The sequence below is a fragment of the Eptatretus burgeri genome, chromosome 1 (assembly GCF_056783735.1).
Source record: "Eptatretus burgeri isolate ZD-2024b chromosome 1, Ebu_testis_v1, whole genome shotgun sequence".
Taxonomy (NCBI): Eukaryota; Metazoa; Chordata; class Myxini; order Myxiniformes; family Myxinidae; genus Eptatretus; species Eptatretus burgeri.
The window spans coordinates 37,053,760-37,077,163 of NC_140961.1; the positions used below are offsets into that span (position 1 = coordinate 37,053,760).

General features: G+C 46.2%; 1 protein-coding gene and 3 pseudogenes across 4 annotated transcripts in view; 3 read left to right on the forward strand and 1 right to left on the reverse strand.

Annotated features, from left to right (window-relative positions):
* The window catches only part of LOC147034257 (uncharacterized), an 88,457-nt gene that overhangs the window by 13,838 nt on the left and 51,215 nt on the right, over positions 1–23,404 (reverse strand). For all 4 annotated transcript variants that reach the window (XM_085879503.1, XM_085879513.1, XM_085879522.1 and 1 more), the window contains 4 exons: positions 13,602–13,758; positions 13,354–13,449; positions 411–962; positions 118–253 (listed from right to left, as the gene is read on the reverse strand). In XM_085879503.1, coding sequence (XP_085735629.1) covers positions 118–253; positions 411–962; positions 13,354–13,449; positions 13,602–13,758 — 941 coding nt within the window. The remainder of the gene's footprint in view (positions 1–117; positions 254–410; positions 963–13,353; positions 13,450–13,601; positions 13,759–23,404) is intronic.
* LOC147034258 (uncharacterized) lies at positions 4,446–6,352 on the forward strand (annotated as a pseudogene).
* On the forward strand, positions 7,774–9,831 carry LOC147034259 (uncharacterized; annotated as a pseudogene).
* LOC147034260 (uncharacterized) lies at positions 10,867–12,394 on the forward strand (annotated as a pseudogene).

A 23,404-nucleotide genomic window follows, 5' to 3' on the forward strand; every position in this document is an offset into this window, starting at 1 on the left:
TTCAGAAGTATGAACAGAATATGTTCAGAGAAAAGTGTGTTAGAAGTTCCAGGCTTACGCCCATTATATTATGATGGATAAACCCCGTTTGTATTCATTCAATCACTCTCTCCTCACCTTGGCAGGAGAAGGGCTGCGGGAGGCCTGGACAAGTGGTAGCACATGGCTCGGTGATTGGTAGGGGGATTGGGAAGGTGCCTTTCCAACTGGTGAGATGTGCTCGGCTGATCGACTCAGCCTGATGGGAGATGGGCTAGTGGAAAAGGAGGCGGCAAATGTTTCAGGGCTGTGAGGATCACTCCTTAAGCATACATGTGCAACTTTAACGAACATGCAAAAAACATACAATTTTTTTTAATAAACAATCTCATTTAACCATGATATCCCACTGTGCACATGCCATCCCTTACCTTTTGTTGGGTAGTAGTGGCCGTGGAGGAGATAACTTGCGGGGCCGGCTTGGTGAAACAGATGGGCTGCGATCGCGAAAAGTGGTGACAGGCAGAAGAGGCCGCGGGAGAGGCGAGGCTGAACGTGAGGCGGCACGTGGGAGATCCAGAGGGGACCGGGAACTGCGACTACGTTTTGTGGGTGCAGGGACTGGGCGCACGGGAGAGGGTGACGAAGAGCTAACTCTAGTGGGCCGAGGTTTCGGCCTTGGAGACACTGACACTGGACAGGTTGGCCTCTTCATTGCATGTGGTGGAGACTCAGATGAGGCTGAAGGCTGTCGACGGCGTATTTTTTGTGGCGGTGTCGGGGACGGAGACTGAGATGGAGAAGGAGACCGCTGGCGTTGACGAGGTGGTGGGGGAGAAGGAGAGGCACGTAAGGGTTGTCTACGGCTTGGTGAGGGGCGTTGACGAGGGGCAGGTAAAGGAGATCCTCTGTGGCGGCGCCTGTTTGGAGAGGCGCGATGCCAAGTTGGAGAATTGCGACGACGATGTGGTGGAGATGGGGACCTGAAATAAGTAGAATTATACATCCTTTAGATGGACTTGTTATGTATCCATTGTTCAAATAGACGATAACATAATAATAGTCGTGAGCCTATTGTCAGATTAAGGGATAACCAGAAACCCTTCCTGTGCACCCTTAGCTTATTCCAAAGAATAAAACAATACAAGCAACATGACTTTCTGACGAATATGAGTAAATCGGATGTTCCTCATCCATGAACCCTCTCAGCCCAACTTTGACCAACAGAACATTTTTGTGTGTGTATGTGGGTGGGTTACATAAGGAGACCCACGCGCGCATATCTCTCTAAGATGGACTGATCTATAAAATTGAGAATTAAATTATCTTCCCGGTATTGGCTACAGTACAATCCGACAGAGATGTGTTTGGCTGTAGCTTCTGCTAAGCTCAGCTCATGCCTAATAGGCAGAGCCGATGCAACTGTTAAGCTAAAAGAGCCTTTTTAAAATAATACATATGAAGATTGAATGAGTCGTAACGATTTATTTCTGCAAAGGCCAAGCTCTGCCCTCTCTTGGATGAGCAAGCAATGTCAGACACTGGTACATTCCTAGCTTCACCCTCTTCAAGCTTCAATGGCCCGATGGAAACTATAAAATATAGAGCCCACCAAATTGCCAATGGTAGGAGAGTGACAGTTCTTGGGAATCCACCTCCTGCCGAGATACCAATGGTACGGAAGGCCGAGTTTTTGCCTGCTTTTAGAGAAGGAAGGTGAGAAGCAGGAATGGAGAAAGCCCTTTTGACTCCTATTTCTTCAAATTTTTCTTTTTCCCATCCCGTATTTCTTCGAAAAAAAGAAAAAAAACAGCCATTTTGTTATTCTTATTTGAACACTTCCCTCATGATGCCAAGACCTTTGGTTAAAATCTCATCTATCCATATATATAAAGATATGTCTGTGTGTTTATCTGTGATCTATGCACGCAAAAAGTGCTGGACTGATCCTCACCAAACTTCACATGCTGACAGAACATGTACCCGGGAGTGTCCCGATGTAAAATAATTGTACTTCCGACTTCCGGTTTCTGAATTATGACGTCATCACTTAATTTCGTAACGTTAATTTTTCAACTTCAGCCGATTGACATGGGGCCAACGCCAAAAACAATATATCTAACATGATTTTAAGTTTTTGTTTGTCTGTTTGTTTGTTTGTTTGGCTGCACACGCTAATCTCCTGAAAGGTGAAAGATAGGAGCTAACCACTGAAACAAAAATGTCGGGATGGGCCCCGGGAAGGTTATAGTGTGGCAAGGCCCCTGGGCCGGGGGGAGGGGGAAGGGGGTGTGTTTCCCCCTCACCAACCCAACCAACCAACCAACCCTTAGCCTATGACTGCCATGGCCCAATAGGGAACTGATACTGTGCCCACGTCAGACATATGTATTGAAGATTAAATTCATTCAAGAAGAACCTGGGCAGCGCCGGGTGCATTCACCTAGTATATATATAAAGTTGAAAGTGTGTCTGTTTGTGTGTTTCTCTGTGACCTATGCACGCGAAAAGTACTGGACTGATCCTTACCAAACTTCACATGCTGACAGAACATGTACCCGGGAGTGTCCCGATGTAAAATAATTGTACTTCCGACTTCCGGTTTCCGAATTATGACGTCATCACCTGATTTTGCAACGTTAATTTTTCAAGTTCAGCCGATTGACATGGGGCCAACACCATATACAATATATCTAACATATGATTTAAAGTTTTTGTTTGTCTGTTTGTTTGTTTGTCTGCATGCGCTAATCTCCTGAAAGGTGAAAGATAGGAGCTTACCACTGAAACAAAAAATGTCAGGATGGGCCCCAGGAAGGTTATAGGCTATGTGGCAAGGCTCCTCGGCCGGGGGGGGGGAGGGGTGTGTTTCCCCCTCACCAATCCCCTTAGCCTATGACTGCCATGGCCTAATAGGGAACTGATTCTGTGCTTGCATCAGACATATGTATAGAAGATTAAATTCATTCAAAAAGAACCCGGGCAGCGCAGGGTGCATTCACCTAGTATCTTATATTTGTCCATCATTTTATGATAAGTGTAAAAGTAAACCGCTTTCACAAAATGGTCTGGTCCTGCACGCAAGTTAGTCCATGAGCCAGACCACATTTGACTACCAAATTGAGGGACTAAAATCCACTATGCTTTTCAGTTACATTGATGTCTGTAGAGTATGGAATCGTGTGATGGACGCTTCTCATGCCCAGCTAAATGGTATTTTGGTGGCCATCTTTAAAAATGGCCGCCACTTTTCAATGACCTTGATATATGTCAGTAAATTGGCCATATCTCCGCAATGGCTGAACATCAACACATTATGTCACATTCATATAATTCAGTATAAAATTCTGCATCTTTTGGTGTGTATTTTGTTCAGTAATGTTAATTACTTTTTTATTTATGAACACAAATGTTGTGAAAAAGTGGTTTTGTAACATTTTTTTTCCATATTTGTTCACCAAAAATCACCATATCAAAGTTTACTTATTTCAAGGTATTTATGCATGACTTGGTTATTTAACATTAATATTAGTGATATAGAGTCCTAATCATAGCACTCTTTCAAATGATATAGCAAGGAATTGAAACATATACATTACACAAGAGTCAAATCTCACATGAGTTGTCTTTTTTGTCCAGTGTTATCACTGTAACATTGTAATCTCAGTTCAGGAGACCTATATAATTCATTAACAACTATTCAGTAGGGTTTTTCTAATATTTTGACTTGCTTTCAATTAAATTAATTGTTTTGATCAATTATTTTTTCATATTATTTTGCATTTTTAATACTTTTCTTAACAGTTTTATAGGGTCAATTTTATTTTCAATATGTTAACCCATGGATTAGGCTGCTTTCATATTTAATTCATAGATAAATGTATTAAAGTAATCAAAAGAAAATTATATTTGATCTGGTCCCCTCATCACTGTAACCTTTGAGATAGTCCCTCAGTGAAGCTGTGCTAAAAATAGAAATGATGACAGCATGTAACCAACTAACAGAATTTAGGTCACAGAAGTGATGCAGCCAAATGGGGTGTGTGAGATGTTTCAAGATGAGCTAACAACTGAAATATATTACACAGTACAACCCCTTTAGTACACTATTGTTGGGAGCCAAAAGTGCCAACCATGAGTTAAGTAAATAAAACCGTGTACTAAATTTGCAGAAATACATGTATATACAGGCCACATGATTTGTGTGTGCTCTTTCAAATGATTGTGGTATTTATGATATTACCAGATATAAACAACAAAATATATTTCATTATCATTGTTAAAACTGCTGTTTCATCCAAATATTGTCATATGTGTCCTGTTATTTAAATATTTGGGATCCAAGCTAAAACCCCTGTAAGGCCCTCTAAAATAACATAGCATTGTTGATAAAACATATTATTGCAGCTTCTGAAACGGATTTATTTTTAATATTTCAGAAACCTGTTGCCACTTACCATATCAGCATGGCAGAAGATGAAGCTGAGCCGAAACGTTTGAAGACAGAGAGCGGTACATGCATTATATGTGGGGGAAAAGCTCCACTTTATGATTTATCATCCCCCAGAGATGAAGAATCATGGAAAACCCTGTGCCAAGCTGCTGAGATTCAACATTTTCAGCCAATTATCCATACTGCTGAAAACAGTGAAACCAACTTTTCTAATATTAAATATCACAGGGATTGCAGATCCAATTTAACCCATAAAAAGAAACTTTAAATTGTGAAGAAACAAGAGTACATAAATGAACAAGACTCTTTAAGGACTAGACATTCAACAAGGCAAGCATCCAGTACACAATCAAGAGTATACGATACGATATGCATCTTTTGCCAAAGCAAGAGCAAATACATTAAAGGAACAAATAGCCGGGAACCATTGAAGCCAGCAGTTGTGCTAAGGGCTGACAAAACCATTCGTGATATTGCAACTGAACTTCAGGATGACAGAATTTTATATATTACTGCTCGAGATATTGTTGCTGCTGAAGCACATTATCACAAAACATGTTACAGGAATTATACGAGGGGACAAACTGAAAGAATCTCTTCTGAATGCAGTGGTGCAGACAATCCTTATAGTCGAGTCAATATACGGTTGAACCCCAAAAAATTACAACAAAACGTTTTATTGTTTTAAATGTTTTAATAGGTCATGCTGCGTGCCAGAAAAAAAAGTCTCGGGTAATCTGACCCCGGTAAAGGGGTTAATTTGCATATTTTCAAGATGGCCACCAATGTAAATTTCAATGTACTACAAACTTTTTTATGGTTGATTTTAGACCCTATAAATGTATTGGCAACAGATAGGAACATGGGGTTTCTGAATCAAATAAACATAGTTCTATCCGCCTATGACGTACTATGACGTAACTATGACGTATAATCGTATATGACGTCATAGTTAAAAGATAAATGAGTATGCCATATAAAATCTGTTGTTTTATAATATGTAATGACATGTGATGCTATCATTTAACTGCTTGAACCAGTTAAGCTGTCCCTTTCCTGTAATTACATAGATGGGACGTCATCAATCCAAAAGAAATCTGTAAGTATGCCACACATCCTTACCATAATCCACGCTCATTGTCACCCAAGATCATCTCAGCATTGTCATTGTCATCATTCTCATCCCCCAACATTTGATTGAAAGGGTTGCTACATGACTGCACTTGGCACTGTCCACAAGCTGATGTGCATGGTAGACCGTAGGTTCTGCATGTGCAACGTTGAGTACTGCACCCGGTAGTGCAGTTGCAGTGAACTACCTTAAGCAGAGTCTGGTGCAGCATTCATTTCATTCATTACTGGGATGAACTGATTCTCCTCTGTTTTCCACCCCCCAGTCTGTTGCTTCCAAATCTGCCTCTTCTCCCATCCATGTCATGATCTGGAAATAAGTGCAGAGTGAATGGTGCTTAGTAGCCACTTCAGTTGGCGGCAGACGCTCTGGGGTAACAAACGACACAGCTGATACCACTTTCTTTGTCAAGATGCTCTGGCGCAATGAAGTGAGAGTATCTGTTCCCTTTCCACCAAACACCTGGACCATTGCCTTGTATCCAATCTCTACAACTGCATCTGTGCTTTGACCTAGTGGAGCAAATGCTGGGCACATGACCTCAAACCAGCATAACCTTTCATGACTTTCTGGAAGAGAGATTTCTTGCCAACCCCAAATATGCGCGAAGTCGTATCACATCCAGTAAAGGTATGTACGAACAGCATCATGGTAGATGCCTGGGATCCTAAGAGGCTCTTCAGTCTGTTTATGTGATACACTCTGCTTTGGTCCTGCGTCTTGTCAGATCGGAAGTACAAGTCCCGGTTGCCACCTTCAGCAAAATGGTGAAGCAGCAGAATAAGTAAGTCCGTATCTTCACCTATCAGTGTTGTTCACTGCAGCTGGGAAGCTCGTACTGCTGCTTGCACGATGTCGTAGTCTGCATCACCTGTTGCGTTCATCACAGTGCACCCCTTTTCCTTTAGCCTTTGGCTAATGATGTTTATCAGTTCCTGCTTGTTGGAACCATGCGATAAGAACTCATCTTTTTTCCCCATGAACACGGTGTCTTCTGTGAAGTTGACTTTGGGATGATGTTTCTTTTGACGACGCTGGTGTGTGCTGTCCTTGATAGATGGTTCATCCGAATAACCGTCGAAAACAACAGTAGCTTTCCCGTAATTGCGGAGTACGAAGTCAGCATAGCCTTTAGATATAGATCCGTATGTGCTTCCTTTCGTCCACTTAACGCGATGCATCAGTGAGCCACCATCCAACACATAGTGGTCCGTCTTGGGTACATCGTCCGACTCATCCTCGGTAGACAAACCTTTTGCATATTCATCTATTGCTCTCGCAAGCTGTGGCTTGTCCGCTTTCCTTAATATGTGCTTCGCCTCAAAGAGAGCTGGGGGAAATGGAGACAATTCATATTCAAGAACGTCCTCCAATGAGAGGTTCCCTGCCCGAGAAATGACAAGTAGCCTCTAAAACAGAAGAGCAGGGTCTATAGTTCGGTCACCAGTAACCTGGACAGCACATGAATCTCCCAGAGTTTTCGCTTTGTCCTTCCTTTTGCATGTGTATGTGAAAACTGGTTGTCCAGTCAACTTTTCAGCAACTTCTTTCCCCACTACCTGCAAGTTGTCGACATTCACTTCATCCTTGGCTACAACACCAGTGACAACATTTCTCAAGGCTGGATCATCAGAGAACGGATTGCATGACTGAAGTTTTTCTTGGATTTTTGCTAGATCTGACTGGTCCCTCTCCATCCTGGACTTGGTGGCCTCCTTGTGCTGTTCACTCGACGTGTAAGTGCAATCATTGAATTCTTGCATGGCTACATTATATTCCGAACATACGGGGGGCGACAGTGTCCACAGGGCACGTTGCTCCTTCGTCATACCACTGCCCCTGGTCAATCCACCAGTCGACTTGAGTGATCGTATAAGTGTCTGTTCGATAACAAGATCGGACCCAAGTCCAGCCCAGAACTGATCACTCCGGCGAACCACATGGTAGCCTTCCTGGTACTTGCTATACACTGCCGGATTGCTTGTCTCCAAATGGATGACACCCGCCCCCCCCCCCCCATGGTGCACTCATTTTAAAAACATGTGGTGAATTTTCTACAATTGGCTGCCCATATATACTTCTGCTCAAGGGCGTGGCCACATGTGGTTTCCAATTACTTCCACATGATCTACATGTTGAAATTATACATGTTCTGTGTTAATCCCTACCTGGTCTTTGTAGTCTTGCTAGGTTCTAATTCATTATCATCATGACAATGCTTTTGAAGGACATTGAAAAGGTGAATATCAGCAGTTCCAGAAATTCTATTGTTTTAGTTGAAAGTCACAGATGGCAGCACAAGGGCATATGGGAGGCCTAAACAGCAGTTATTCATAATCACCTTGTGATCTTCTTGGTGGGGCTTTTTGTCTGTGCTCTTTCATCCTAAGAAAGGGGGCTGGCTTTCGGTTTTCGCTATGACGTCATAAACGTCATAGTTACGTCATAGTACGTCATAGGTGGGAGAAACTATGTTCATTTGATTCAGAAACCCCATGTTCCTATGTGTTGCTAATACATTTATAGGGTCTAAAATCAACCATAAAAAAGTTTGTAGTACATTGAAATTTTCATTGGCGGCTATCTAGAAAATATGCAAATTAACCCCTTTACCGGGGTCAAATTACCCGAGACTTTTTTTTCTGGCACGCAGCATGACCTATTAAAACATTTAAAACAATAAAACGTTTTGTTGCGATTTTTTTGGGGTTAGGTGATACGGATCATATTTTGACTCGACTATTACCAAAAACAGGAGAGGGCTGCATTCAACAAGGTGTGTGAATATATCCGTACCGATGTCTTCTCAAACCCTCGTATTGTTGCACTATCTGATCTCACTGCCAAAGTTGTATGCTTCATGGAAAGTAATGGGTTTGAAGTTACAGAGGCAACCAAAAACCACATGCGACGCAATCTCTATGCAGAGTTTGGAGATTCTTTGCATTTCTTCATAGTTGCCCGCAGAGTATATACAAGGCCAGACAACTTGACAGTAGACTCCATTGCAGTTGACTATGTTCAGTTAAAGGAAGAATATGACATTCTTGTGAAGCAGCAAGATCTAAAATCTATGATAACTCAAGTGGCCCAGCTTTTACGTGAACAAGTAAAATGTGGAATCAAAGAGCAGCCTTGGCTCCCTGACCCTCAGGAACTAATATCACATACATATCCTTCCCTGATTGTCTTGTGCAGTTCCTGAATCTCTTACTTAATGGAAAGAATGCAGCATCCTCCCATAATGAGAGGCTTTCATGGTCCATTGCCCAAGACATTGTCACAGCTGTATCAGCAGACAAAGTATTCACCTCAAAGCATATTTTGATTTCATGGGTTATAAAGACTCTGACAGGAAATGTAGAACTGATCAATTTCATGAACTGGCTGGGACACGCATCTTCTTACTCCACCTTAGAGGAGATTGAAACTGCACTATGTATTGAAAAGCTAAAGAGTGCAGAAGATGATCATTTCCCTCTTCCTTCCAATATACATTCTTTCATCCCAACTGTACTGTCATTTGACAACATAGATAGACAGGAGGAAGTACTGAGTGGGGAGCTGGAACTTCTCATCGTGTCAATGGCATAATCATTCAGCCAACATCATCATCATGTCAGCCACAAAAATCAGTTGTGACAGTAAACAAGAAAGACAAAAGGAGATCAATCTATCCAAATGAGAGACAGCTTCCTCATTATATCTCTGGAAAACGAGGAGGACCACCATCACGACCAGTGACTGAACTTCCTGAAAATAATGCAGCATTGACAGCCTCACAAAAGAATCACTTTTGGATGATAGCACAGGAACAAGAGACTGACAATCAGATGATCGCTTCATGGACTGGATTTAATATACAAACCAGAAGAGATATTGTAATTTCACAAGACACTGTGGGTTACCTACCAACTATAAATGCCCCAGCTACAGAAATGGCAACTGTTCAAGAAATTATGTACCAGTCACTAAATATCCAAAAGTCGCTTCATCTCCAAAACATAGCAGTCGTAATGGATCAAGCTCTATGTGCCAAAGCAACAGAAGTGGTTTGGAAATATCCAAGTAAATATGGAAGCATTGTTCTGATGCTCGGAAATTTTCATGTGATGTCAACTTTCTGTCCATAATTGGCAAGCTCTTTGGAGATGCTGGGCGACGTGACCTGGCTGTGGAAGCAGGAGTCATTGCTGAAGGATCTATAAATAAAGTCCTTGAAGGAAAGCAGTACAACCGGGCAGTGCTTTTCCACAAACTCACCTAGTATAGGAAGCAATGATGAGGTTAATATGGAGAAGCTTTGTACACTGGCTTGAAGAGAATCATGATGAAGATCTTGAAAAATTGAATCATACCATCCAGGCAGTCCACAAGCGATGTAATGACACATGTGTAGCAACTTATGATGCTGCAGTTAAGGATGAATCATGCAACAGAATTTTGCAGATATTCAGTACTTACTTAAAGGTTCTGAAAACTGACAAAGGCCCATTGGCAGCATTTTGGATGACATATGTGGAAATGATCGAAATTTTACTTGGGCTTCTTCGTGCCGACAGAGAAGGTGACTGGCAACTACATCTTGCATGCATCAGAAAAATGATTCCATGGTGTTTTGCAATGGACAAAACCAATTATGCAAGGTATCTTCCAGTCTACTATGCCCATATGTGCCAACTTCAGAAAACAAGCCCAGAGTTGTATGTTCACTTTGTTGGGGGTGGATTTTCAGTTCAGCGAAGCAGCTTCAATCCATTTGGTCGAATAGCAGTGGACCAAACAACTGAAGAGACTGTCAATAAGGACACCCAGACTGCAGGAGGAACATGTGGCTTCAGCCTGAAACCAGGAACTGTTGCCAGGTATTATCTTACAGCTGAACATCGAGCTATGGCATTGAGGCAACTGCATGAACATGTATCTGCTAGATGTAGAGGACTTAGTCATACAGATTTACAGCATTCACGAATCAAGCGAGATGAGTCTGATGTTACGTCAATGGTAGATCTGTTGGAAAACAGTTGGTCAAATCCTTTTCATCAGGATCCATCAGATCTCATTAACCTGTCCACTGGAGCAGTGGCCACTCCTGAAATATCTAATGACATTTTCAAGGCAAAGGAGAAAGGAGAAGAAGCCTACCAGAATTTCATGGTGCAGAGACTTGAGAAGGGTGAAGGGTTCTAAGACACACTGAAAAAAACTTAGGCTGAAAATGTTTTCTTCATTGAATAAGAAGCCAGTGAAAGGATCAACTAAACAAGTAATCTTGAGAGCTGATAGGAGATTGTTTGGCAACATGATCCTCATTGCCCAGAACAGAAAACTAGATATGTGCAAAGTTTTGTGTCACCCTCTTGGTCCTCTGCCATGGGCACTTGCAAATTGTGATGGTACAGTGAAGAAAACCAATAAAGCTGTAATCGCAAAGCATCTGGAGACAAAAGTATCAGCCACTGAAGAACTTCCTCAACCAAATGCTACACTGATTGGTGCAATGGGGCTCATTCAGAAGATGCATGGAAAGAATCACACCTTTGCTGAGCTGTCTGATTGTGTTTTAGCACAGATACTCCATACCAGCCATGGAAGTAGTAGAATTGATGTGGTATTTGATGTGTACAGAGACCACTCAATCAAATCTGCTGAACGTGTCAACCGCGGTTCACAGGAAGGAATAACCTTTAGTCAGATACGACCAGGACATAAAATAAAAAAACTGGAGAAGATTATTGGCCTGTGCTGAGAGTAAGAACCACCTGATACAGTTTCTAGTGAACAGCTGGAAAGATCCCAAGCAAAGACAACAACTTAGCAACAAAACAATGTTTGTCACATGTGGTGAAAAATGTATCAAGTTCACCCAAGAGAGCCATGAGGAGATAGAAGCTCTTAAATCAGACCAAGACGAGGCAGGCACTCGACTCTTATTACATGCCAAGCATGCTTCAGTGAGCTATCCTGCATTACTCATAATAGCAGATGACACAGATGTGTTCACCATTGCTCTTGGTCTGTGCAGGCAAATCAACAGTGAAATGTTTATACGGCGTGGAAACAAAACTCGTCTTAGGCTTGTCAACATCTCACGATTAGCCACTGCACTTGGAGTTGAAGTGTGCACTGCACTGTTGGGACTTCACCCTTGGACTGGCTGTGACACAGTGAGTGCACTGGCAGGACAGGGAAAGTTGAAAGGACTGAAACTCATCACCCAAAATGAGAAGTACAGGGATGCATTTACTAGGAAGCCAATGGGATTTGTCTTCAGAAGTGTCTAATACCATTCAAGAGTTCACTTGCAAGCTGTACAGCAGAAATTCCAAAGTGCATGAAGTAAATGTACTGAGGTATGACATTTTCCGATGCCAAAGAGGGGAAATTGACTCTGCCCAGCTGCCACCATGTGAAAATACCCTCCTGCAACACACACGCCGGGCAAATTACCAGGCTGCAATATGGAGGAGGAGCTTAGACAATTCCCCTGCCATTCCAGATCCTACAGAGGGTCATGGTTGGGCCAAATGTCAGGACGGATCTCTCATGATCAACTGCATGACCACTTCACCAGCACCTGAAATGGTCATCGACCTAATTTCATGCAGATGCACTCGAGCATGCTGACCATCAGAATGCACATGCATGTTGAATGGAATCAAGTTTACAGCAGCATGTAAGCTTATGGAATGTGCTAACATGGTTGATGAAAACAGTGATGACCACTACCAGGATGCAGCAGATATGTGTGACAGTGAACACGATGATTAATAGCAATCTCATATACATGCACTTTCTATTCTGGCAATATGCTGTTTTGCATTCCTATAATCAACTAATTTAATGCAAGAAAATAACTGATAAAAAATCAATTAGAATTATTCCTACTTCCTATGAACGATGATACAGTCCATATCATGTTATTCAGATGTACAATATGTGGTGAAACATAATCAAAATATAAAACAGCTGATACTGCAAAAGTGGTAGCTTGTTCATATTTTTTTTATATAGACCTGTTTAGCAGGGGAAAATGTAAAGGTATCATCATTGACCCCGTGAACATATCCAAAAAGGTGTAAGAAATGTTTACCTATATAAGTTACATCTTATGTGAGCATCTTGAACAGAAATTACACTGATATTATTGGACAAACGTAATGACTAACACTGCAATTGGCCATTATATTTGATTCAATTCTTAGTTATATAAAGTGAAACAATGGTATAATTAGGACTCTATATCACCAAATATTAATGTTTAATAACCAAGTCATGCATAAATACCCTGAAATAAGTCAACTTTGATATATATGGTGATTATAGGTGAAAAAAATGTGGAAAAAATGATAAAAAAATGTGACTTTTTCACAACATTTGTGTTCATAAATAAAAAAAGTAATTAACATTACTGAACAAAATACACACCAAAAGATGCAGAATTTTATACTGAATCATATGAATATGACATCATGTGTTTATGTGTTAAGCCATTGTGGAGATATGCCCAATTTACTGACATATATCAAGGTCATTGAAAAGTGGCGGCCATTTTTAAAGATGGCCGCCAAAATACCATTTTGCTGGGCATGAGAAGCGTCCATCACATGATTCCATACTCGACAGACATCAATGTAACTGAAAAGCATAGTGGCTTTTAGTCCCTCAATTTGGAAGTCAACACTTCATTTTTTTGGTCTGGCTCATGGACTAAGTGTTAATTTAACACAATTCTCTCCCATTCCTTTATCTCTTTCTACTCGTGAGTGTAAAGCTGATTTTTACATACTTCTGGTGAGAGTGAGAATGAGAAGACCGTCGATGGGGAGGAGGTTGTGGAGGTCGACGCCTTGATGGTGAGTTACCTCTCCATCCACCAGACCAGCTAAAAGTAAGGAATGATATTGAGATATGGTGAAGAGAAAACACACATTGGGTAAAGGAGGAAAATGCAAAATGAATATTTAAGAAGACTATTTTTAGCATTAGGTTAAGGACATGGCAAAAAAGAAGGAAATCGCAAAGGCAGAGACTGACCGTGGAGAAGTGGGACGTGCGTGGTGACGAGGCGATGGCGAGTGGCTTTGCGAACGCTGGCGCACGTGTGGACGCTCGCTTCGAGCAATATTTTTCGGTGCTCTGGGCTTCACTTCTTCATCTTCCTCGGACGACGACGATGACGATGAATCGACTTCTGCAACATGCACAGGTTGTGATGATTTAAAAAAAATTTTTTAGATTTAACTCTTTCCCCTTCCCCATCATCGACTTCACAGAAACAGCGATCGAAACAACAACAGGATCGTTCTAACGCGTCACGGCTCATCCATGGTTGCCTGTCCAACTCATAATCCCGCAACGTATGCGGAAGTGGAATTGCAACTCTCAACTGACCATGGGCAGCCTAATTATGCCAATGAATGACCCGAAACCAATTATCTTATTCCTGATCCTGATACATAAAACACACACACACACACACACACACACACACACACACACACACACACACACACACACACACACACACACACACACACACACACACACACACACACACACACACACACACACGTGTGACATGGGTTTAATGGTCTCTGGTCAAGTTCTTCAAGATAAAATAGCCGGAGACAATAGCAAGGACCTGCATAACCTCCGTGGTAACTGCCCTTTTTGAGAGAATGCCACAGTTATTTGGGCGGTGTATGGACAATAGACAACGACTGCAATTGCTGAGGCCTACAGGTACTGAGATCTTCACAAGGCCAGTGACGCATATCGGCTCCAACCTTTAGATAATTGATGATCGTTTTAACTGTTGCTTTAGTCATTTTACAATGAAGGGAAAACTCATAAGGAGGGAATGGCGATTGTGAATATGACAGTTCCAAATATGTTTGGCTTCGCATAGTACTAACATGGCTGCCATATAATTTTTCAGGTTCAAATTGTAGGTGGAGTGCAACCAATGCGAGGAACGGAATGTTACATTCAAACAGACGAACGAACAAACGTCTTATTATATAGATTCAAAATGCTGTGGTAATTGAATGTATATATTTTGCCAAGCAGCAAAGAGATAGTGTGGCCTAAAATTGTTGGGCTTGTGTCCATCCAAGGTCCACTTTGAACTTCGTGGAGGAATCTTTTGAAAGGCAGGGAAGTTAAATATAGATATATAGATATATATATTTCGTGTGTGTGTATGTGTGTGTGTGTGTGTGTGTGTGTGTGTGTGTGTGTGTGTGTGTGTGTGTGTGTGTGTGTGTGTGTGTGTGTGTGTGTGTGTGTGTGTGTGTGTGTGTGTGTGTGTGTGTGTGTGTGTGTGTTCAATTGTAGGAGAACCATACAATGTCCAGCATGGCGTATACAAGACAACCAGGTTAATTATGTTTGTCCACCATAAATAAATGTGGTAGAAAAGATGACAAATGAAAGTTTTCAGTGAATGATCTGGCACTCGTATTCACGATATAACATCAATGTATGTCACACCTGTGGTGTAACTACTTGAACCACATTCAACTTATTTTTGAACAAAACTACAAAGCAGGTATGCATTAGGTTACGTGGAGGTAAAGCATCCTGATCAACCAGAAAAACTATCAAATCAAGATCATATAATAATCTCTACTTTTGTCTGATGAAAATAAAGGCATTTCCACAGGTTGAACAAGTGAACCAATGCACATATACCTGCTGAAATTTTTCTGACACCTTTCTATAGACCAGAGATCACAAACATTAACTAAATTTCAATCAAACATGTGAGAACTTTGCCACCCGGATGTGGCCGCGCACAGTTTTCGGCAGATGGCTACTTTTCGTGAGGAGTCTTTGATTATACATATTGTTGTGGTTGACCAAATTCGCAAACCACCATTCAGGTCCCTTAGGTGAGATATCTCTGTAAGTATATGTGTAGTTAGGCCCAAACCCGTTGTCTAGAGGGAATAAATGTCATTCATGCGGGCTGCAACTCTTCAGGATAGCCGTTTTTCTTTTACTATCTTTATTTTGGACCAGCCGCCATTATTACCACCACCAACCACGTCTCAACAGCCATCACACAACAACCACCAACCACAACGCGGCCAACACAACAACAACCACCAACCACAACGCCGCTTCACCACAACCGCCACGACCTTTACCGTCACAACTCGCCACCATCGCATCGCCGTCATCTCGCGTCACTCGTGGGCACCGATGCTGGACTCGTGCGGGGCGCGCACCGAGCAGCGTGTTCAAAAACATCACATCACGGACTTTCCGCAGAAAAACGGATCAAAAACGACTCACGCCCACTTTTGTTCCGTCCAATCGGTGAGCGAGGGGCGATTTGGCCCCGCCTCCAGGGCGTTGGAGGGCGGTCGCTATATGCAAATTCATGGATCAAAAAGCATTCACGCCCACTTTTCCTCGGGCCAATGGGGAGCGAGGTGAAAGGTCGGAGGCAGAGGGTCAAAGATGAAAGAGCGAAGCCACGGGGCTTATAAAAACGACTGCGTTCGTCAGAAGAGAGCAGTTCGCAGTTGGCAGTTCGCAGTTGGCAGTTCGCAGTTGGCAGTTCGCGGAGCCAGTTCCAAACATCACTGTTTCATCCAAACATCCAAACGCGGAGCGGGGGGGAGTGAAGAGTTGGGACGAGTCAAGAGAGGAGACGGAGAGGGCGATCGGACGAAGCTGTGGAGAGGCGGCGGCGGCGAAGGCGGTTGAGGGGGTGCTCGCGTCGGATTCGGGGAACTGCGGAGGGAGAGGCCGGCGGCGCGACCGAGGTCGTGGTGGAGACGCTCGTCGCGGGACCCGAGATTTTGTGAAATCCTCCTTTCCCCGAGCATCAGCAACCCCCTCCTGTTTCCCCCCGCGCTGAGATAGTGCGACAAAAGGGGGCCCCCTTCCCACCCCCTGCCAGCCACTGTCCGCGAGGCCCGCGGAGTTGAGGCACCACCGCCACTTCGCGTCTCATCATCAGACGGGTAGGCCCGACACGGTCTCGGCCCCAGGCCCGCCTACCCCCTCATCCTGGAGGGTGGTTCTCTTTTCTTTTGCTTTGGGAATATGTGTTGTCGGCGCCGTCTGTGAAGTAAAATTGTATAAGTGCTGCCGAGTGCCCGGTAGTCGGATAGATCTGCATTGTTGCATTTGCTTTTTGTCTTCCTCTTTTACATGTGCTTTTGGTGGAATTGTATATGTGTGCTTTCCGTTCATCGCGAAATAAATGTGCTTATTATTGAACTGTTTTCCCGCTTCGCTTCGTCATTTCTTTCATTGAATCCCCATCTTGCTTCACGTAAAGGGTTGGTCGTGGGCTAAGACGCCCGATAAATAATCGAACCGTCGAGGCCGACGAATAACACCGCTCGGTTATCCCGATAGTACGAAACGGGTCGCTTAAGTGGCCCGTGTCCGAAGTCGACCTGCGGCGAGGTGCGATCGCCCGGTCTACCCTCCGTGTGGGTACTTAGGTAGGTCGAATTTGGCGAGCAACCCTATCCCACGCGGGGGCCGATTGGCTCGATCGCGGTGAGACCGAAAGGTCCACCCGTGACTGGTTCCCGGCGTTAGTCCGAGAGTGTCACGACTGGATTGTCCGTCCGGTGGGCGACGTGCCGCGATTCGAGTTACGTGGCCGTTCGCACGCCGGCGGGCGCGAATCGGCAACACTGGTGTCAGGTCGTGCGATATAAACTCATCGCCCTCCTCGCAGCACTGGTAACGGAGAACGGGAAAACGGGCTGTCCTGTCTCCAATTAAATTCACGGGAATCGGTCCAGGGGTGAGAGGAGCGACCCCCGATTCCCTCCAAATTACGAGCGAGCTAAATTTTTTTTTTTTTTTTTTTGTATACCTTGGTCGAGGCTCGTATGAGAGCTAACACACAACTCACAGCAAGGAGGCATGAGACAAGAGGGGCGGGAGTGGAAGGGACAAAACATTGGGGAACAGACACAGGTGAACTGTGGAAGGGAGAGGGATGGGGATGGGACGGGGAACATGGCGAGGGGAAGATGGACATTAAAGGGACTTTCAGGAAGGAAAGCAGGAGAATTGAAGGAAGTGGGCTTGGGTGGATTATCGGGGGTAGAAAAGATCGAGGATTTGGATGGGGGAAGATAAGAGGTGCTGGTGAACAGCTGTTTTGAAAGCCTGGAGGGAAGAATGGGAAAGAATAGAGTGAGGAAGTTTATTCCAAAGGCGGCAAAAAAGAGGAATGAAAGAGTGAAGATGAGCAGTGATTCGTGATTTTGGTAGTTTTACCAGAAGGGGGTTGTACGCGGACCTTGCGCGCCCCGTGGAAATGTGGTTGGGACAAATCACAGAGAGAGCAGGGGGCAAGGCTGGAGAGGAGTCGGTAGAAGACAGAAAGACCACCGACCAACCTGCGGTGATTGAGTGAGAGGCCCAAAGACTCAGCTTCATTGCGGGAGATGCCAATGATCTTAAAAGCCCTGGTTTCGACAGCGTGAAGTCGAGAAAGGTGGGAGGCAGGAGCACCAGCCCAGAGGGGAGAGCAGTACTCCATCAGGCTACGGACAAAAGCTTTGTAAGTGGTCAGGAGCTCAAGAGGGCCGAGGAAGGACTTTGCACGACGGAGGATTCCCAGTCGGCGACTGGCTTTTGAGGCAAGGTTGGAAATGTGACTTTCCCAGGAAAGGTCATGGCAGATAGTGAGACCCAGAAGCTTGAAAGAAAAGACTTCTTCCAGAGGATTGTTGAGAAAGTGGATGGGGGGTTTTGTAAACGGTCCTTTCGAAGAGACATAGTGAGAGTGTGAGATTTGTCTGGATTGAAAGACATGTTCCACGTGTTGGACCAGTTTGTGATTTTATCCAGATCTGCAGTGAGCGAAGAAGCTGCTGCTTGCCGGTCTGAGGGATGACAGATGGTACGGCAGAGGGTGGAGTCGTCGGCAAAGAGAAATAGAGGATTTTCCAGAGAGTCCGAGAGATCATTGATGAAAACCAGAAAAAGAACAGGGCCCAGAACGCTACCTTGAGGAACTCCAGCCTGCACAGGAAGAGGGGATGAAAGAACTCCATTTAGGGCCACACGTTGACTGCGACAGGAGAGGAAGTCTGCGAGCCATGAGTGGAGATGGCCTTGAATACCATGGGAAGAGAGTTTGGTGAGTAGGGCAGGGTGCCAGACTGTGTCAAAAGCACGTGATATGTCCAGGGATACGGCTCGGATTTCCTGTCTGGCATTGAGGACCTCCATCCATTGATGGGAGAGCAGTAGCAGCATATCTAGGGTAGAGTGACCTGGTCTGAAACCAAATTGATGATTGGAAATCAAGCCATTGGAGAAGAGGAAGGATTTCATGTCTGAAGCGATGATGGATTCCATAACCTTGCTGATGATTGGGAGAAGGCTGATTGGTCTATAGTTACAGGGATCTGTTTTTGCACCTTTTTTATGCAGGGCAGTGATGTTAGCAGATTTCCAAGCAGATGGCAGATGACCTTGGGAAAATGAGAGGGTGAATAGAACAGAGAGAGGGTGAGCAAGAGCAGAAGAGCAGGCTTTGAGGACACGTGGGCTGATGCCGTCTGGACCGGTTGCAGAATCTGACTCGAGGTTTGAAAGCAAGCTCTCCACCTTGTCAGGAGAAAAGGATACAGAGTCCAGGGACAGTTGGGTGCGACTGGGTAAAGTGGGTAGAGATAGTGATGGGTTTGGGACACAAGATTTAGCTGCAAACACCGAGTTTAGACATTCAGCTTTATCACGTGTGGAATCAGCAGTGCGGCCATTTGAGGTAAGGGAGGGGATGGAGGGGGAACATACACCAGAATTAACCCTTTAAGAGAAGCAAGATGGCGTCTCAAGGCGAGCGGGAGCCGGGGGTATTAGAAATGGATGTAGAATGTGTAGAGTCCATGGTCCAGGATGGAATCCCCGTGCAGGAAATGTTGGTTGTACAGGAAAACGAACTCGCCCAACTGAACCCAGAGCCTGAAATGGGTGCGGCAGCGGCCGCGGTGTATGACACCTCCCCTCCCCCTCTCCACCAAAACCCTTCCCCAACCCCTGCCGAAACGGCTCACCCAAGCGCACCCGACATGGCCCAGCTATTCACCATGCTGGCACAAATGAATGCGGAAATGAAAGGCATGAACGAAAGGATGGATACAAACACAACTGAATTTAAAAACGAAATGAAAGGCATGATCGAAAAGATGGATGCAAACACAACTGAATTTATAAACGAAATAAAAAGCATGAACGAAAAGATCGATGCGAATACACAGCAAATGAAGGAAGAAACGAAAAAGCTGCAGGGTGAGACGCAGAACATGGGCCGATGCCTGCAGGCGGGCATGAAGGCCGTGACCAGGGAGATAAAAATGGCGACTCCACGTGTGGGAGCGAACGAGCTGGGTGGGGGTGCAACGGCTGACAGGCCCGCGGTGGAGGCGGGTAAAAAAATAATTCGGGGGGCGTGTTGGGCGAGGGTCGTGACGATGACCGAAAGGGAAAAATTAAATGGGGAGACCAAAACGTGTGAGACGAGACACGAGGTGACGACAACGGAAATAATAGTTGAGACAAGGGAGGTAAAGGGTGAAGAGGTGACCGAGTTGGCAGAGACACGGGAGATGGGAACGATAGAGGGAAGACTGCACGATGAAGACGGGGTAAGTGACGCACACACACGGAGGTAGTGGAGGACAATGGGGGTGAGCTGGTGGACTGGGTGGAGGCCCGGTGCCAGCAGCTGGATGGCCTCCTCCAGGAACGAGGGGAGGGAGTATGCCCCCTTGAGGCGAGTCACGACCAGGTGAGTTCGGTCGTGCTTTGCGAGTTCGAGGGGAGGAGTGCTGCGAACGGGTGCACGGAGAGCTTGGGGGGTATAGAGACCCCGGAGACCCTTGTGGGGACACGAATCCCCAGTGTGGTTGTTCCTGTGTGTGTGGTGCAAGGCGTGAGTGCGTCCCCGTGTGTGGAAGCGACCCCGTGTGTGAGTGGTGTGGTGGCGATGGTGCCGGAGTACGTGCTTCCCAGCACGCCGTGTGTGGATGAGGCACCGTGTGTGGAAGAGGCTGTGTGTGTGGATGAAACGGCCAGTGTGGATGAGGCACCGCGGGTGAGTGCCCCCGCATGTGTGAGTGAGGCACGGTGTGTGGATGAGGCACCGCGGGTGAGTGCCCCCGCATGCGTGAGTGAACGGCCGTGTGCAAGGTCGCTTTATGCAAGGGAGACCGTGTGTGTGAGAGAGCGGTATGTGAGGGAGATGTCGGTTGGCATGCGGGAGCACGCAGCCGCGTCTCCCGGTGTGAATGTAATGGAATGGAGTGTGAGCGTCGTAACACCCAGGTGTGCGTGGGTCGAATGGCGACGACGACGGCGACATGTGAGGAAAGAAAGCCGAGTAGCGGCTGTAGTTGTTTCGGGGACCGTGCCGGGTTCACCCAGCAGTGAGCACGCGGTCCGTGCTGTGCAACGCACGAGGCCGCCACGTGCTCGCTTGCGAGAGTGAAGTCCCGGTCCGGAAACGCACGCGGTGGATTTGCCGATCCCGCGGACGGACAAAGTTTAGGCAGGATTACGGATTTGGACCGGATGGGTTCTCCACGCGATCGTGTGTGTTAAGCTCCAACGGGCAAAGCACATGTGTTCGCGTGGGGAACCCCTCGAGACGTGGGGCTTGTGGTTTTTTTATGCGCACGGTGACGCCATGGCTGCACGTGGGGTTGGAATCCCGCAGGAGGGGTATCCCTGCCGGATAGTACCGTCCAAGGAGGGACGAGGTACACGTGCAGCTGCATGACATCACGGCCAGGTGCAAAGTGCGCGAGCTCTGAGTTGCCGCGCTGGTGCTACGCATGTAAAGAAAAAAAGGGAAAGGCAAGCCTCACTTTCGGGTGCACAGGATTCCTGGGCAAGGGGTGGAAGACCCCCTTGACCTAGGGCACAGGATGGAAACTAGTTAGGGGGAAGGGTTAGCTTAGTTAGACCGACTTCATGGGGCAGGGGTAAGTCCTCATGGAGTCCGTGGAATGGATTAGTTAGAGGGATTGTAGCCAGATTTAGGATGGGAAAATGGAGTATGGGATTATTTAGAAGACAGTGACAGACTTTGAATGTGTAGAGGGGGACGTAGTTTAGCTACGTAGTGTTAGAAGGAACCTGCTACTAGTTTAAGGGATGACGTGGGAGCACGAGTTAGTTAGGGGAAGTAGTTAGAAGGATGGCAGAGTTCAGCGGTGTGCGTGTTGAAGAGTTGTGAGGTGAGTACCTGATGAGTGAGTGAGGCCAGCGGGTCTGTGTGAATGGAGCGAGTGGGGAATGCATGGTGCGATGAGTGATTGGGGGGAGGAGTGACTCCCGCCCAAGGGACCCCGGGGTCAGAGTAAAGTGAGTTAGGGGGTTAGTTAAATTGAAAAATGGAGGTCGTTTTGTTGTTGGTGGGTGTGTAGGCTCGAAACCCGTTTGGAGGGGTGCAGGAGCCCTGTTGACGGGCTGGGAGCGTGGCTGCGAAAAGTGAGTATCGCTGAGTGGGTACCCCGGGCACCAGGCTAGTCGGCCGCGGTAGGCCAAGGGCCCATGGGGGGCCGGGATAGCGTAGTGGGCACGGGTGCGTCTGCTTGGTGCGGAGGCCCGGTGCGCCATTAGCCGCGTGGGCAGTGTTGTGGGCAAGGGTGACCCTCGGAAAGGGGCCTGGGAAGCCAGCCTGCCACGTGCACGTTTCAGGGGAGGTGCCATGGGGGGCACTCCCCGGTGTTAGGGAGCTGGTAGGCTCGGAGGCAGTGTAGTGCCCGGGGGTGCCATAGCGGGAGATTCGGCAGAGGGTCGTGCCTGCCAAAGGGGGCCACGTGTCCCAGCCATGAGACCGTGTGAGGGCACGGAGAGAAAATTGGGGGGGCGAGGCCCGAAATTGTGAGGACACCAACACAGGCGACGGGAATCTGGGTTTATAGAACCAATAGTTTAAGCGAGAGGCGCTTGTTGAAAGCCCCGGGGTAGTTTAACAGTTAAATGGTTAGGGTAGATTAGGAGATGTACCCCTCCGCACCATCCATCCCCTCGCTGTCGTTGTGGGCCGCTGGACCCACTTGGTGTTAAGATCGCTGAACTCTGGGGAGGCCATTCTGAGGCTTCTTGGGCCTCGACACAGGATGCTCGCTCTCCCTTATTCCCCTCCAGGAAGGGAATGTAGGGGTTGGGAGTAGGCTAGGTGACAGGATAGGTTAGCCGAACAAAGACGATAAAGGGGGTTAGGGGACGATTTATAGTGGGGAAGTAAAAAAAAAAAAAAAAAAATAAAAAAAAAAAAGTTGGGGCTAAATTGGGGTTTGGACAAATTAAGGGAGTAGGTATGTACAGTGACAGGCAAAGGCGATAGGTGGGAGGGAGACAGGTAGGTAGGTCCGAGCCTGCCTTCTGAGTGGCCAGCACCACCGCACTCCCTCCACCAACCTCCACTGAACGGCAAAGGCTGGCCAGCTTCATCTGCTGGCTGTGTTGCTGCAAGGCAGAGGCCGGCCAACTTCATCGGCAGCTGTTGTTGTGCTGCAAGGCCTGTGCCGGCCGGATCGTCTGCAGCTGCTGTGCTGCAAGGCCTGTGCCGGCCCACTTCATCTGCCGGCTGGCTGTTTTTCTTCAAGGCCTGTGCCGGCCAGTTCATCTGCCGGCTGTGTTTGCCTGCAGCGGTCTTCTTCTGCGGGCTGTGTTTGCCTGCTCACCTTTGCCATGCCATGCCCACTGCCCATGTTCACCAGCCCCGTTCAATTTTGCTTTGCCCCCCCCCCCCTGTTCATTGCCATGTGCGCCAGGATCAAGGCAACAGTTTGCAAGTTGCGAGAACTGCCCTGTTGGCAGCTACAACACGGGCC